This window comes from Cryptotermes secundus, unplaced genomic scaffold (assembly GCF_002891405.2).
Source record: "Cryptotermes secundus unplaced genomic scaffold, Csec_1.0 scaffold120, whole genome shotgun sequence".
NCBI lineage: Eukaryota > Metazoa > Arthropoda > Insecta > Blattodea > Kalotermitidae > Cryptotermes > Cryptotermes secundus.
In genome coordinates, this window is record NW_019742442.1 from 1070509 (window position 1) to 1085602 (window position 15094).

General features: G+C 43.0%; 1 protein-coding gene across 1 annotated transcript in view; it reads left to right on the forward strand.

Annotated features, from left to right (window-relative positions):
- Positions 1 to 70: 70 nt before the first annotated feature.
- The window catches only part of LOC111873102 (myelin regulatory factor), a 225641-nt gene continuing 210617 nt past the window's right edge, over positions 71 to 15094 (forward strand). The window contains exon 1 of the mRNA XM_033754964.1: positions 71 to 244. Coding sequence (XP_033610855.1) covers positions 202 to 244 — 43 coding nt within the window. The 5' untranslated portion in view covers positions 71 to 201. The remainder of the gene's footprint in view (positions 245 to 15094) is intronic.

Genomic DNA, 15094 nt, shown 5'->3' on the forward strand with positions numbered 1-15094 from the left:
TCGCGCCATCTGTTGGTAAACCTGGAAATCTCAATGACTGTAACGAAAGTCACGTGACACAAGAGTTCGGAGGAAAGTTCATTGCTGAGTTAACGGGAACATTTTCGTGTGATTTGCGTGAAATCTAAATATGGAAAATACAATTGCTAGAAGATGAACTTTGTGAAAGAAAAATACCGTAAAAGGTGAACTGGACCGGCCATGGACGTACTTGGGGAGGATCAAGCTCTGCAGGCTGTCCTAGGTGAGTAAATCTGAAACTACCTTCACTTTGGTAGGCGGTGTTGACGGATAGGAAAGTATCTCGCAGTAAGAGCAGCAGCAGCAACAGCAGCATTGAAAGTATGTTTTTGTTTACGTACATGCCACCGATATTTTCAACGCGCAAGTTTATTAGTACCCACGTGTTTGACGTATTTGTTGTATGTGATGAATGTAAGATATGATGTGTATAAAATAAAATATGTCAGGACAAGAATTCTCGGAACACATGCAGGAAACAGTGGTTCGTTTTTTTACAGCCAGACTAGTATGTTACCTGCAGAATGACCTTGGAAGCATGAAATGTGATCTCTGTCATCAGTTCTTTAACTGAATCATCAACTTCCACGCAGCATATCTGTACTTTGTTGAACAGCCCCCTCTGTCATAAATCAAAGCTGCCAATTTCGAAACAAGGGGCTGCATTCCATTTGTGGCGCAAAGCACAAAACGTCAGTATGCGCGGACGTGTTTACAATGCTAACTACTTCCCATTATAAAGTAATAAGAAAAGGCTGCCTGTGCTAGTAACTCGTATAAACATGGTAAAGGTAAAACTTGTCCAATACTGAATTAAGCACCACGCCTTGAAAGCGTATGGGGGAGTGGAGGTATGGCCCCACGCATTCATAAATTCGGAACTAGATACAGGTAAGTGCCTTATGACGTACCGCTTTGTCACCGGAGGAAGAGGCCCGTGTGCCTGTTAGATAGGAGACTAAATGGGCCCCAGACCTCGTCTGGACGCAACGACGAAAATTCTCTACCTCTGTCGTAAATCGAATTTCGATTCTTCGGCCTTGCAGCCCGTAGCTTGGCCACTGTTCAAAATATAAGTGAATGTGTACATTCGTTTCATGTTTATAGGAGGATGACATGTAGGGGACGTTTGTGTAAAAACCTAATAATTTAATGTGCTACCTTAGACACGAGATTCTTAATCACATGACTTTGCTCAGACCAGTACAAGGCAGTGCCTAAAAGTGTGTTATCACTTTCAGTCCCAACAAATTACCACTGCATATATCTACTCTAACTCATATGAACCAACAAGGTATTCTTACAGTACGCGTTATTTATCATTTTATTTGATTTTAGTACCAATATTTACAAATTAAATGTGCTTTAAACTTGACTGTTTCTTGATCAAACGTTTCGACTCTAACAAAAATTTATACTAAATATTCTTTCATAGCATCCTGTATATTTTGGAGATCAGGGAGAGGTCTGATTTTCCTGCCGTCCCTTTGGAAATTAGGAGTCAAACCTTGGAATACTACGGACAGCAAGGTTGCATACATTTTAAAATAGATACAAGATCGCGGTGTTTGCAAACCCATATTTAACGAATTCAACATTAACATTGTCCTCTTCATAAATACGACTCAGAAACACTGCTGGGGTCTAGATGCTGTCATGCAACACACGAAAATAATGACAGTATCATTTTGAATATTGCAAGTGGCTAGGGTGTGAATTAAACGAAAATGTATTCACGATCTCTCTGCCACCGTGACCAGACGGGCTGTGGGTCCCAATCTGCCTCTTATCCAGCAGCTGTCACAGAGGGTAAAGTGGCTGGAACCTGAAACCAAACGCTCATCCCCATCTAATGCTGAGGTTAAGAATGCGTGGAGCTTTACAACCACTTTCCCAGCACACATTTGTGGAGTGACTCTGAGGCCCAGGTGTAGTTCTTTTACCTTACGAGATCATAACTGATCCTATGTGAAGCCTCCCTCTTGGTAATAATTTAACGCGACTTTCGCCAGGGTTAATAATATTTTGTGACGATCACAGTGGCCGCGCGGTATGAGGCATGAATTGTCATTGACGGCTCGAAGGGTGGGAACGTGAGTTCGAATCCCACTCAAGGCATGGATGTTTGTATGCGTTTATTCTGTGCTTATGGTTCGGTGTGTAGGTACCGGCCTTGCGACGGGCTGATCCTACGGACTATGTATAGGATTAAGAAAATGAAAAAGCAGCCAAGGTCCAACAGAAGGACTGTAGAACCATACATAGAAAGAAAGAAAGAAAGGAAGATGGCTGAATAGATAGATAGATAGATAGATAGATAGATAGATAGATATTTTGTGTCTTCAACTATTGGACAGTGTAACTTTATACTCATCTGTAGAGGAGACTAAGCTTAACAATTACTAAATCTCAGACAACTGAAGATCATATGCACGCTCTGAGTTTCCTTCTCCGTTTGGCAGCTGGTGCAAGTGTTTGTAGGATCAACTTTCGAGACGCCTTAATAACGCATACTTCCCGGAATGTTTGTTCTCTCGCTTTTGTTATTTTTGATAATGTACGATAATTATGCTGACAGGAAGCTAATATCATCGTTTGTATGTAATAATTAATGGGATGCCGGTCACGGTAGCCAAGCGGTGTAAGACATGAATTGTTTTTGCTCTCTTGGAAGCCTAGATCGTGGGTTCGAATCCAACATAAGGCATGGATGTTTGGTGTGTGTATGCTTTTAATCTGTGTTTGTGTTGTCCCATGTTTAGGTAGAGGCCTCGCGACTAGCTGATCACCCGTCCAAGGAGTCCTACCGTCTAAAATTGTCATGAAACTGAGAAATCAGTCCTATACTCCAAAGTGGGAGCAAGAGGAGGAAAAAAACTAACGGGGCATGAGTTAAATGCTGCATAGTAAGATGTTAAGTATTCTACAAAATGGTTTACAAACCAAAAGGAAACTCCGTGGCTTGTAGTCCGCAAGCGAACTATACCGACCGAGTGACCGCCGCTTGTCGGCGAAGTTGGTGCCAACTTTTGCGGATAGAGGGTGTCACATGGTCAGCGCAACAGATCCCCACGGCCGTTAATGTCTGTTTTCTAGAACGGAACCGCTCTCTCCTTGAAATAGCTCCTCAGTTATACTCGTGAGGCTGAGTGGACCCCGTTCCAGACCCACTACTTCTCAGAAAATCTGGTAGCACCGGGAATCGAACCCGGGACCTCTGGATATTTAGCCAGGAATTTTGACCACTAGGCCACAACGGCGGTGCAAAATGGTTTAAATGCATCGCGTAATTAACGACTGCTAAAGTTGTTTGTTTATTTTTTCACCAAAGGAAAATTATTTTATGTGGAAACTGTAATAATTAAAATGGACACATCGGTGGTTTTATTCCCGTGCTGCGTAAATCGAGAGAGAAGCGGTATGGCGAGGTTGACAAATAGGACGCAAGCTGAAGATTCTTATTTCGAATAAAATATACCGGAGGTTAGTTCATCATACAGCAAAAGCGTAATTATTAATGAGACACAGAATCAGCACCAGCGACGTATTATGGAAAGAAGTTGAATGTAGTTAGTAATGTCAGGAATGGAAATTATTTTTTGACGCGTTGCGTAAATATGCCGGTTAGCTTCGCCATGTTTGTCCATCTGCTTTCATGTAACAACTCGGGAACCACAGAACGGATTTTCATTATTTGGGTACTTTTTTTTTCCTTGGCACTACAGCCCCAGTGGGTCTAGGCCTACCTCCATGAACTTATCCGTTCACTTCGGTTTTTCTAAATCTTACACATACGGTAGGACTCCTTGGGCGGGTGATCAGCTCGTCACAAGGCCTCTACCTGTACACAAACACAGAAAAACGCGCACACACAAAATAACATCCATGCCCTGAGTGGGATTCAAACCCACGATCCCGGTTTCCAAGCGAGCGAGGACAGTACATGCCTTAGACCGCTCGGCTACCGTGACCGGCATTTGGGTACTTTACTAACATCAAAATATTCGAGTTTTGGTTAAAATATGACTGTAACAACTGACAATTTATATGAAGACCTACATGCGCTTCTGCGCACTTCTCGATCCCAAGTTGCTCGTAACTGGGTACATGTTTATCGGAGCCTAAGTGTTGGGAACAAACGCTGTAGAGAACTTCGAAGCGTACATTTTATGCTCAATAGAATCGTTTTGCAAGTCTTTGCGGTTTTCGAGACAATTAAACGGAAGAGATTTGTGAAATTTGGAGGCAACAAATTAACACACATAACTGGCCAGAACTGCTACCTTGCGCGTACATTGCCTATACATAAAACAAGAAGTTCTGGGAAGAACTAATCGCCCACTTTCCTTGATACGGCACAGACCGCATAGAAAACGACGCCTCCAACAACTCTTCCCTTTTTCGTGCATTCATTGCCGCAGTAACATTTTTACGAGCTGTTACCTAGCAATGATAGAGGGATCTTTACCGAGCCGTTTCCCAGTAACGATGGATGAATACACGTATAGCTACACAGACTGATGGAAGGGATTTATGACGTACGCCACTGAGTTGGACTCAGGTGTCATGACATGCATACTGAATTTCGTAAAGACTGGTTCAGCCATTCAAAAGTTGATAAGGGGGGACACACAGAGCGCATGGTGATCGCATAAGACTGCTTTTATTTTTTCATAGTAAATAAATTAGGCTAAAAATATAGGCGAACAGGAATGAGGAGTTGTAGAATAACACAGGTACCAATATATAAAGCTCTCCCCCCAAATAGAATGTTGCCGCTAGGTCTGTAGAAATCTGACAAAGCCGAAGGATCATACCTACAGTTTGATTTCTTGACAAAAAAGAAACCTCTAACATCTCGAGAAGGCAAACAGTTTTGAATAACTATCGACTTCTAAAGAAGGTCATTAGGTACATTTCCGAAGCTGTGGGTTCTAATCTCTTTTCCAGCAGTGAAGACTACACCTCATTCGGTCACGCTGGAGTAGCTGCCGTCTGTTCTTTCTCAGTACCTCTGAATAGCTCAATAGAACTGAAGTAAACCGTCCATCCCGTTAGCACCCCGTACTATTTTCTTTTATTGCTAGTGGGGTGGGACTAAGTCCCTTGTATTGCGGCCACTTCTGGCCTATTGTACCAGCCCCAGATGATAGGTGAAGGTGATTGTGGAGCAATTGGTGGAATGAAGATTGGCAGGGGAAACCGAAGTGCTCGGAGAAAACCTGCCCCAGCGCCACTTTGTCCACCACAAATCCCACTTGGTCAGACCCGGGATCGAACCCGGGCCGCCGCGGTGGGAAGCCAGCGACTGACCGCTTGAGCTATGGCGCGGCCCTGCACCCCATACTAACTTCTGTGCGTAATTTTTTAGGTCAGTCGATCGGATTTCAGGGTTGGAGTGTTTTCATTAACCTGGGCCATGCATCTGTAGGTAAGTAAAGAAGAGTTCGTTATCACTGAAGAACACTATCTGCTGGAATGTGGCGCCACATAGCCCGGTGAAAATTTACCGACATTTCGGTTTAACGTATTACCTCCATCTTCTGCTTCGAAGAGTGAGCCGAGAGAGCAACAAGCAAGCAGCACAGCCCACTCATTATCCCTGAAGATGGAGGTAGTATGTTCCATCGAAACGTCTGTAACTATTACCAAGCTGCACCGGGTCACATCCCAGAAGAAAGCACTTTTCACCGCCATGAGGAACTCAAATCTCATACAACACTTTGCCTTTCGTTCGCATATGAAACATTGTCGTTATACGCACCAAACCATCTAAGGCTCTGCAGCCCCTGTGGGCCTTGGCCTCTTTTTCAATTTCTTAATCCATACACTGTCGGTAGGACTCCTTGGACGGAGGATCAGCCTGTCGCAAGGCCGCTACCTACACACAGAACAACAAAAGCACAGAATAAACGCACACAGACATTCATGCCTGGAGTGGGATTCGAACCCACGATCCCAGTGTTCGAGCGGACAGAGACGGTTCCTGCCTTAGACCGCTCGGCCACTGTAATCGGCTTACGCAATAAGCTACACACATTAAATATAAGGGAATCAATCAATGCTGCTTTTTCTGTTGAGCAGGGCTACCGAAGCATGTCCATTAACGCAAATAGTCATAACTGCACTTTTCACCATTGCCATCTATCTTACGGCGCAGAAGTACCGTGTTCACTGTCTCCTGACATTGGTTCATGGCTACTGAATTTTTACCTGCAGCGGGGTCGGACGAAGTTAACCAAGCATGATTCTGTTATGTAAGTTGTGATGGTGGAGTTGTAACCAAGGTCAGCTGATCTGCTGCTTACATACACGTTTGTCGGTGTTGTTAATGCTGGTCTGTAGGCTATCTTGAAGGGGAAAGCAGCATTCCTTATACATGTGAAATGTAGGAGATGGGATATAATACCATTCTTAATTAAGAACACGAAACAAAAGCGCTGTAGTTGTTCTTTTTAAGAATTTTAGAATTGCCATATAAGTTTCAGATTTGGATTGACAGACATGGAATAGTAAACTCCATTGTCATATCTTAGAGCAGGGGTGGAAAAAATGTAGGTCGCCGGTTACTGCGAAAGTTTAATTTCCAATCCAAACATAGGGAGTGTGGTCTTTTGTTGATTATTACTGTCTCATACATACTGTAAAGAAAGTACACTGTTGTCATTTCCACAAAAAAAGAAAGCTGAAAGCAAGGATTTTGGTAGAAATTCATATTTTAAGTGTGTAGTAATGGTACCTGTATCCACTGCGTTCATTTAAGCATCCTGCGCTCGGTTCAAGGAGTTTCCCAGAAGCCCACTTCAGATTCAGTGTAATGCGTTTTAATACTATGAGCACACAAATCACAGTTTAGTCTATTGTGTCGGGATCAAGTATCGGTGTTATGACTTTCGTTAGTTTTTGAACACGCAACAATTTAGTGTATCGTGTCAGAACTAGATATTAATAATGTAATTTTCTTTTAATGCTGGTGGGGTGGGACTAAGTGCCTTGTACTGCGGCCACTTCTGGCCTATTGTACCAGCCCCAGATGATAGGTGAGGGTGATTGTGGAGCAATTGGTGGAATGAAGATTGGCAGGGGAAACCGAAGTACTCGGAGAAAACCTGCCCCAGCGCCACTTTGTCCACCACAAATCCCACTTGAAGAGACTCGGGATCGAACCCAAGCCGCCGTGGTGGGAAGCCAGCTACTAACCGCTTGACCTATGGCGCGGTCATATTATTAAGTATCGGTGTTATGACTTTCGTTAGTTTTTGAACACGCAACAATTTAGTGTATCGTGTCAGAACTAAGTATTAATAATGTAATTTTCTTTTAATGCTAGTAGGGTGAGACTTAAGTCCCTTGTACTGCTGCCACTTCTGGCCTATTGTACCAGCCCCAGATGATAAGTGAGGGTGATTGTGGAGCAATTGGTGGAATGAAGATTGGCAGGGGAAACCGAAGTACTCGGAGAAAACCGGCCCCAGCGCCACTTTGTCCACCACAAATCCCACTTGAAGAGACTCGGGATCGAACCCAAGCCGCCGTGGTGGGAAGCCAGCTACTAACCGCTTGAGCTATGGCGCGGTCATATTAATAATGTAGATAACGTTCGTGTTCCTACGACCGAGGAAGCGGGGTTCGATTCTTGGCTGAAGCAAGGGAATGTTCTCTTCTCCACAGGGTCAAGATCCGTTCTGGGGCTCACATAGCTTTTCACCCAATGGGTGCCGGCAGCTTCTTCATGGCGGTATAGATGTTGGGGCTAGAGGTTTCCATCTCCATGTAATGCCGAGATAAGAGCGCCTCATACATCTTAATTAGGCACAAGGACAATTTTACCTTAAACTTTGTATAAATATATATACTCGTATAAAGAATGTTGTCAGTGTGAATAATTTATAGCCACTTAACAGTTTTTTAAGTAGCCTTACGGAGTTTCTTTTTCTGTGAGGTTCTCTGAGACCGCATTCATTCCGAATTTGTTTAACCCGTACCTGTGTAGAAATAGCCCCCCACACCTTTCTTTGAGCATCACAACGCACGTTGACACATCTGAAAAAATCAGTTAAAGAGTGACAAAATGAATATAGTCAACCCTCCTACACCACGGGGGATATGCCCCTCAAAAGCGGCGGGTTTGGCGAATTCACGTTTGGTAAACTTCATTGAGATGGCAGCTGAGATAAATATTTACACACGTAGGCTGAATATGCTGAATATTTTGAATAAAACTAAGTTTATCAAACAAATGCATATGTAGAAGTTAAACTATCTTTAACTTTTTAAGAGGCCGTGCCATAGATAAAGCGGTTAGTCGCTGGCTTTCCACCTCGGCGGCCCGGGTTCGATCCCGGGTCTGGTCGAGTGGGATTTGTGGTGGACAAAGTGGCGCTGGGGCAGGTTTTCTCCGAGTACTTCGGTTTCCCCTGCCAATCTTCATTCCACCAATTGCTCCACAATCACCCTCACCTATCATCTGGGGCTGGTACAATAGGCCACACTACTAGGGACTTAGTCCCACCCCACTTGCATTAAAAAAACTTTTTAAAAGGTGGTGGAAATTTTTTCGTATCGATTCCAGCGTATTTGGCAGACAGCGTCTGCAGGTAAGGAGAGAGACAGAGTTTAAATTTTGCAATAAGATGACCGTTCTCGCGCTGTTTTATGAAGCCCGTCTTTAAACAGAAATGTTGATACGCTTTGCATCAGTAGATTTGTGTCTGTAATAAATGAACATCCTGTTATTCATGCCGATCACAGTAGCCGAGCGGTGTATGGGATGTACTGTTTTCGCTCGGAACCTAGGATCGTGGGTTCGAATCCCACACAAGGCATGATTGTTTGGTGTGTGAATGCATTTATTCTATGTTTGTGTTTTCCTGTATTTAGGTAGAGGCCTTGCGACGAGCTGATCACCCGTCCAGGGAGTCCTACCGTCTGTAAAAGTGATCAGTGAAACTGAGAAATCAGCCCTATGCTCCAAACGGGGAGCTAAGAGGTAGAAGAAGATAAATCTTATTGATAGGGCTTATGTGAAAAACTGCAGCGAACGCATCTGGAAATATGTGTATGCCCTCGGAATACGCTGTTGCATTTCCCATGATGAGATGTTCTTGAAACAAAGCGTTGTGTTCTGTTCATTTTGTAAGAGTTCGCACGAGAGAAATCGATGAAGTCAATTCAGATGGCGAGTTATTAACGTCGATTTGCAATAAGGATTTTTTTATCGTTTTGCAGATTGGTATGAAGAGACCATCACATTTAATTTATTTGGGAGTCTATGTGCGCATTGCTATCAGCTTAAGACATGGGATTTAGAGATTCATATTCGGTATACAATATATGCTACAGTATCTGCATCTGTGTGAGGCCGTTACCATTTTTCTGCAATGCGGCGTTTTTCAAAAGATATTACAGATTTTATTTCTTGTGGGAAAACAAATAATGGCATCAGTCTCAAGGGCTATTAGGTTTAAGGTGTTCGGTAAAAGTTCGTATGTTCACTGTTCGAATCCCGCATTGGGCTTAATATGGCCCACCCCGTCTGTTATTGGTGCTACTGATGGGATGAGAGTATTCTAATTGCGTACCGTAAACTGAATTGAATTAATGATGAATGACTTTATTAAATCAGTATCAGTTACTCAAATTACTTAATAGAGACTAAATACTTCCACAGAACATTTCACTGAGACAGGAAGCCTTGTGACTCATACTCTACAGGTACCCGTTTCGAGTATGGGATAGGATACCAATTATTTTTGGTGGTTTTGCACTGTATCTTCTGGAAGATATCGAGGTAATACTTGAATAGCCACGGCCGAATCCTTCCACTTTGTTTTCAATTTATTATTTATTAATAATCCCACCATTCGATGCTGACAGCATTGTTAAATAAACAATAATCAAAATCTATGTATAAAGTATTTGAATTTAGTTAACTACATTTCTGAAAATGGATTCGAATAAATTTGAAATATCCATCCGTCAGCTTTTTATTGACTTGCCACCTGCTGTAATATTCAGGAGCTCGAAATATGTATTTATGGGTTTCATATGATTCCCAAAGCAAAGAATGATTATTTATATCTATATACATCTTACACTTTCATGGCGTAGTGCTTAATTAATTAAGCACAGGAACAGTTTTACCTTTTATGGCATTAACGAGTTTGCCTTTGTAAAACAGGCGCGCTGTGTTTTCTGTGCGCTATTAGCTGAACAAGTAAATATTATTTAGATGAACTTCTTGTTTCATGCTACGTTATTTTGAATAAAAATAATTATAAACCCTTTGTCTCCGACGGTCTTAATTTTTTCGGTTGGACGAGTGAAATAAAGAATAGAGCCCGGAACAGGCGTATTTCATTATTCCTTGATACTTGCTTAACCCCGACTTTTATAGTGCGTACTCCTGTATGCGGAGCCGGGATAGCGTAGTCGGTATAGCGACTGGCTACCGGCTGGGCGACCGAGGGGGCGGAGNTCTTCAAGTCATCCAGACCGGCTCTGGGGTTCACCCAACCTATCCAACGGGTACCGGAAGGGGGGGGGGTAAAGTGACTGGGGCGTGAAGCTGACCACTGACCTCCAACTAGTGAAGAGGTCAAGAAAATATGGATGTATTTATCCACTCCTCCACACGCCTTCATGACATAGGGCTGAATTAGTTAAGCTCAGGGACAACTTTACCTTTCTACTCTTGTTTGCAATTATGCTTTACAAGTAGAATAGAAACAACTGGCGTAGCCGCACTCTATAGCACTGAGTTTCGTGACACCGAGAAACTTCAACAAGTACATTCTTGTACAATTCAAAGCATCAAGTTTGACGTGGCCGGCCACCTTGTGTGTAGACCTGTCTATTGGACCCACAGAAAGAAACGGTGAATATGATTTCGCAGAACTCGTGTGCTGGGTTTCTCTACTAATATTTCTTTCATGCTGCAACCAAATAACTTTCGATTTCCAGTAATGCCTGCGTTGAGCGAAGGAACGGCAGTCATTTGACCGTTTATATTACAAATGACATGAAAATAATAGATTCTGGACTTTTCACGAATATCAGAACGACCTGCGCCTTGATTTGTGACATCGTTCAGGGAGACAGATTTTTATATTTGCTGTTCCGTAAAGTGCAGATGTTGGCAAGAACATAGGACATATCGATCTTATGAACATTGAGAACAACTTCGTCCTTGCATCAACCAGTCTTATTCAACATAATGCCTTTCGAAATTGTTAACTTTATAGAGAATCAGTAAAGTATTTACTCGGTGGGGAATCTTATAAATTTCTTTGAATGACAGATGTGGGAGCTCTTAGACCCTTTGCACCAAGAGACATGTCCGGTGTCATGAGCGTCTGTGAATTTGGATTGAGGAAGATTCACGTAGGACATGGATATCGTAAGCCTGTGTCCCCGAATATTGTGTTCTTCTTGCAAATTATGAGGTAATACTGAGATGATTGGTAGGCTGTTCAGTAAATAGACATTAATTCATGGGAGTCCAGCCGCACTATGGCCCTGTGGTCGACTCATTCTCTAACAGAAATGAATACCAGGAATATTCCTGGGGCTTAAAGGGCGGCCGGCGCGTAAGGCTGACAACCTCACCTCCATCTGTGAGCCGATTGTCTAGAAAACGTGGGAGCCTCAGCGCCTCCGAACCCTATGGGCCTTCACGTCCAGTTATAAGGAAAGCTTTACTTTTTACCTTTCCTTTACCATACTTGTAACAGAGATCATTAGTGCGACGCTGCAATGCTATATGCCAATATTCATTAATTTTTCGTGATTTTCTTATTTCCCGCTGGGAAAATACTGAGTTCTTATTTTTAATCTTGAAAATTAATGCCTCTACCACCTTCGTTGAAGTGGGGTATCACTCCTGTTTCGTACGCGGGAGGTCTCAGGTTCAGATATCGGCACTGAGCCCGGCTATCCGAACTGATGTTTTTCGTAGTTTTCCTCAGTCATTCAAGAACAATAAAAATTCAGCCATGGTCGCTTCCTTCTACATCCTTTCCAATTAGTGTCTGTCTGTATGTCTGTGAATCGCCCATATCAACTTTTAATTGCCAGAACCAATCTTTATGAAACTTGATACACATATTGTCATGTGTATGAGTGACTATAGACAGGATTTGGATTGGTAATTGGATTTATTGTACACTTGCAGATTGTAACTACAAGTAACTATAGCGCTATTACTAACCAACACAGTCTGCAGTCCACTACAGCACGTGCTATGTCTTCTCAGTCTGCTATGTCTTCGCCAGTGGACGATCCCCTGCTTCCGTGCTCACGTCCTGGCAGGTTGACGGCCATCCCACACCAATCACGTACTATTCTAACTGCCGCGTCAGAACTCAAGACCTTGATGGCAGCTGGCCCTAGTTATATAGCTTCGGCACGGACCGCACAGAGAACACCGCGAAACAAGAGAATTGTTGTTCTGTTCAAAGCAGACCACTGCTCTGTTCGCATATTTTCATAAATATTTGCTAACTTCATGGAGGACATCTTCAGAAAGTAGGCGTAATAATCCCCGAAGGGGTAAAGAAATTCCCCGTCGTTTACGGAACCCGAGGGTTACGTGTTCACGAGGTACTGTTGGAGGTCCTCTTCTTGGGCCAGATTAATCCGGTCCACACGCACTTACCCTATCTTTAAGATCCATTTTAATATTATATTCCCCCGCACGCCCTTATCTCGTGAGGGTCCGTTGCGCTGACCACGTGACACCCTCCATCCGCAAAAGTTAGCACTAACTTCGCCGACAAGCGGCGGTCGCTCGGTCGGTATAGTTCGCTTGCGGAATACAGGCCACGGAGTACGCCTGTATCTACCAGGTGATCTATTGAAGTTCCCCAACTGTCGTTTGTTTCCATTTCTTATACACGGCGTGCTATATGCCTCTGCCATTTCATTATGTTTTATAATACCAGTCATATTTGGAGAAGCATACAGATTATGAAGCTCCACATTATGCAACTGTCTTCATTCGTCCGATACTTCTCTCCTCTTAGGCCTCTTGACCGCAATCGTTTCGCTGGCACCCGTATCCTGATTCTCGGACAGTAGTGTTACTTGCATGAGGAACTATGGGAACACCCATTTTCAGATTCGTGCAAAGGATATACAGAGGTTGAACAAAGTAATGGAAACACTACAGATAATGTACACATTTCTTTATTAATATGGTGTTGGACCAGCTTTTGTCGTCAGTACAGCCATAATCCTTCTTGGAATGGACTCACACAAGTTTTGAACAGTCTCCAGCCGACATTTATGTCATTCTTCTTGCAGAGCATCTTCAAGTTGCTTTCGAGACGTCGGAGGTGGGAATCTATTCCTCACTCTACTCTCGAAAACTGACCAGAGTGGCTCAGTGATGTTAAACCATAACTGAACAGTTCCAGCTGTGTGAATTAGCGCACTGTATTCTTGGAAAACTGCATCGCTTTTCGGAGATAACTTCTGGATCGTGGGATGCACCTGATCATCCGACCTGTCCACGTACCCCCTTGCAGTAATTCGGGTATGAAGGTTAACAGAACACTCTACCACAACATTGCTGCCCAAACCATCACAGAACCTCCTCCACGTTTCATTGTTGGAACCAGGCATTCCGGATTTAGGCTTCCTTGGGTGTTCTCCCAACGTAAACGCTTCCTGGTGTACGGAACGGCGTGAAGGACGACTCATCTGACCATAACACGCGCGCGTTTCCAGTTGTCTGATGTCCAGGTTTTATGGTCATGACACCGTCGTTTACTCATCTGAACATTACTTTCAGTAATCTGAGGTTTAGCAGTTGCAGCTCTTCTGTGGATGTTGGATTTGTGAAGCTCACGTCAGATAGCTTTTGTGGAAACCAGGTCTTCAAGATGAATATTCAGTTCTGCTGCAGTAGTTCTGTGATTTTTCGAAACAGTTTTTCTCAGTGTGCGACGATCCCTTTCTCTCGATGTTGATTTTCGCCCACTGTTCCTCTTCGCTGATAGTGTCTTCTCAAGATTCATGTATGCCGCACCAACGATCTGTCCTCTTTCAAAATCGAACAAATGTCCCATTTTCTAATTATTTCACATGGACTTTAATTCAGCACAATCATTAATTCACTGACACGAGCACTACAGAATGTAAACAAAGGGAAGAAGAACATTCACTGTTGACAACTGAAGTTCTGTCAATGTAGCCAACACAAACAAATTCTATTCCTCAATTTCTTAGTGTTTCCATTATTTTGTCCAACACTGTATGCAAAAATATTGCTTGTGATCTTCGGTTGTTGTGAAATTGTTAGCATTTGTCATATTATTTCCACCTTCTTCCAACAACCCTTTGTTTCGAGGCATCGGTCGTCGAACGCTGAAGCACATTTGATTAATATTCGTAGGTCCTTTACCAGAGGCATTTGTTTGTTGGTATATGATCTCGACATTATATAGACTACTGTAATACTGTAAGAGCCTCTTTTTTAACTAATCCTTCCAACAGTAGTGCAGCGACATCAGTGCGTGTAAAGTTGTTTTACAGGTTGGCTTCGAACCCACTGTTTACCCTAGAGCTTTAACTGTAGTTGGCCTTTAGTCGTAAAAAGGAGATACAGTTTTGTATAAAAAGGCAACATGAAAGTGCAAGGATGCCGTCAAAGAGGGCCCTTTTCTTTTGTGAGTCTTCAGTCGACCCAGTGTGGTGATCTGTCGCACGCGGCCCGACATTTGCTGTTTTCTGTTCGGTCTATTGTCGGGCCTCTACTGCAATACTGTAATTGCTGTAGCGACTTCCCGTTGGAAGTTATAAGTCTACTTCCCTATTGCAGACTTTCAGTCTTGTTGCTGTGTTATTTAACTGTATATTAATAATAACACAATAACAATGTTCGGTTTAGCTTATCGTTTGGGGTCTTGGGCTTGAACTTGTGTGCAGATGGCCATAAAATCTGCTACTTCCAGTTGTAGGTATATTGCAGATTATTATTATTATTATTATTATTATTATTATCATCATCTCTTGTCACAGGTTTATTTCCTGGTATTCCTTTTCTTGAACCAGTGATGCACCTCACCACTCA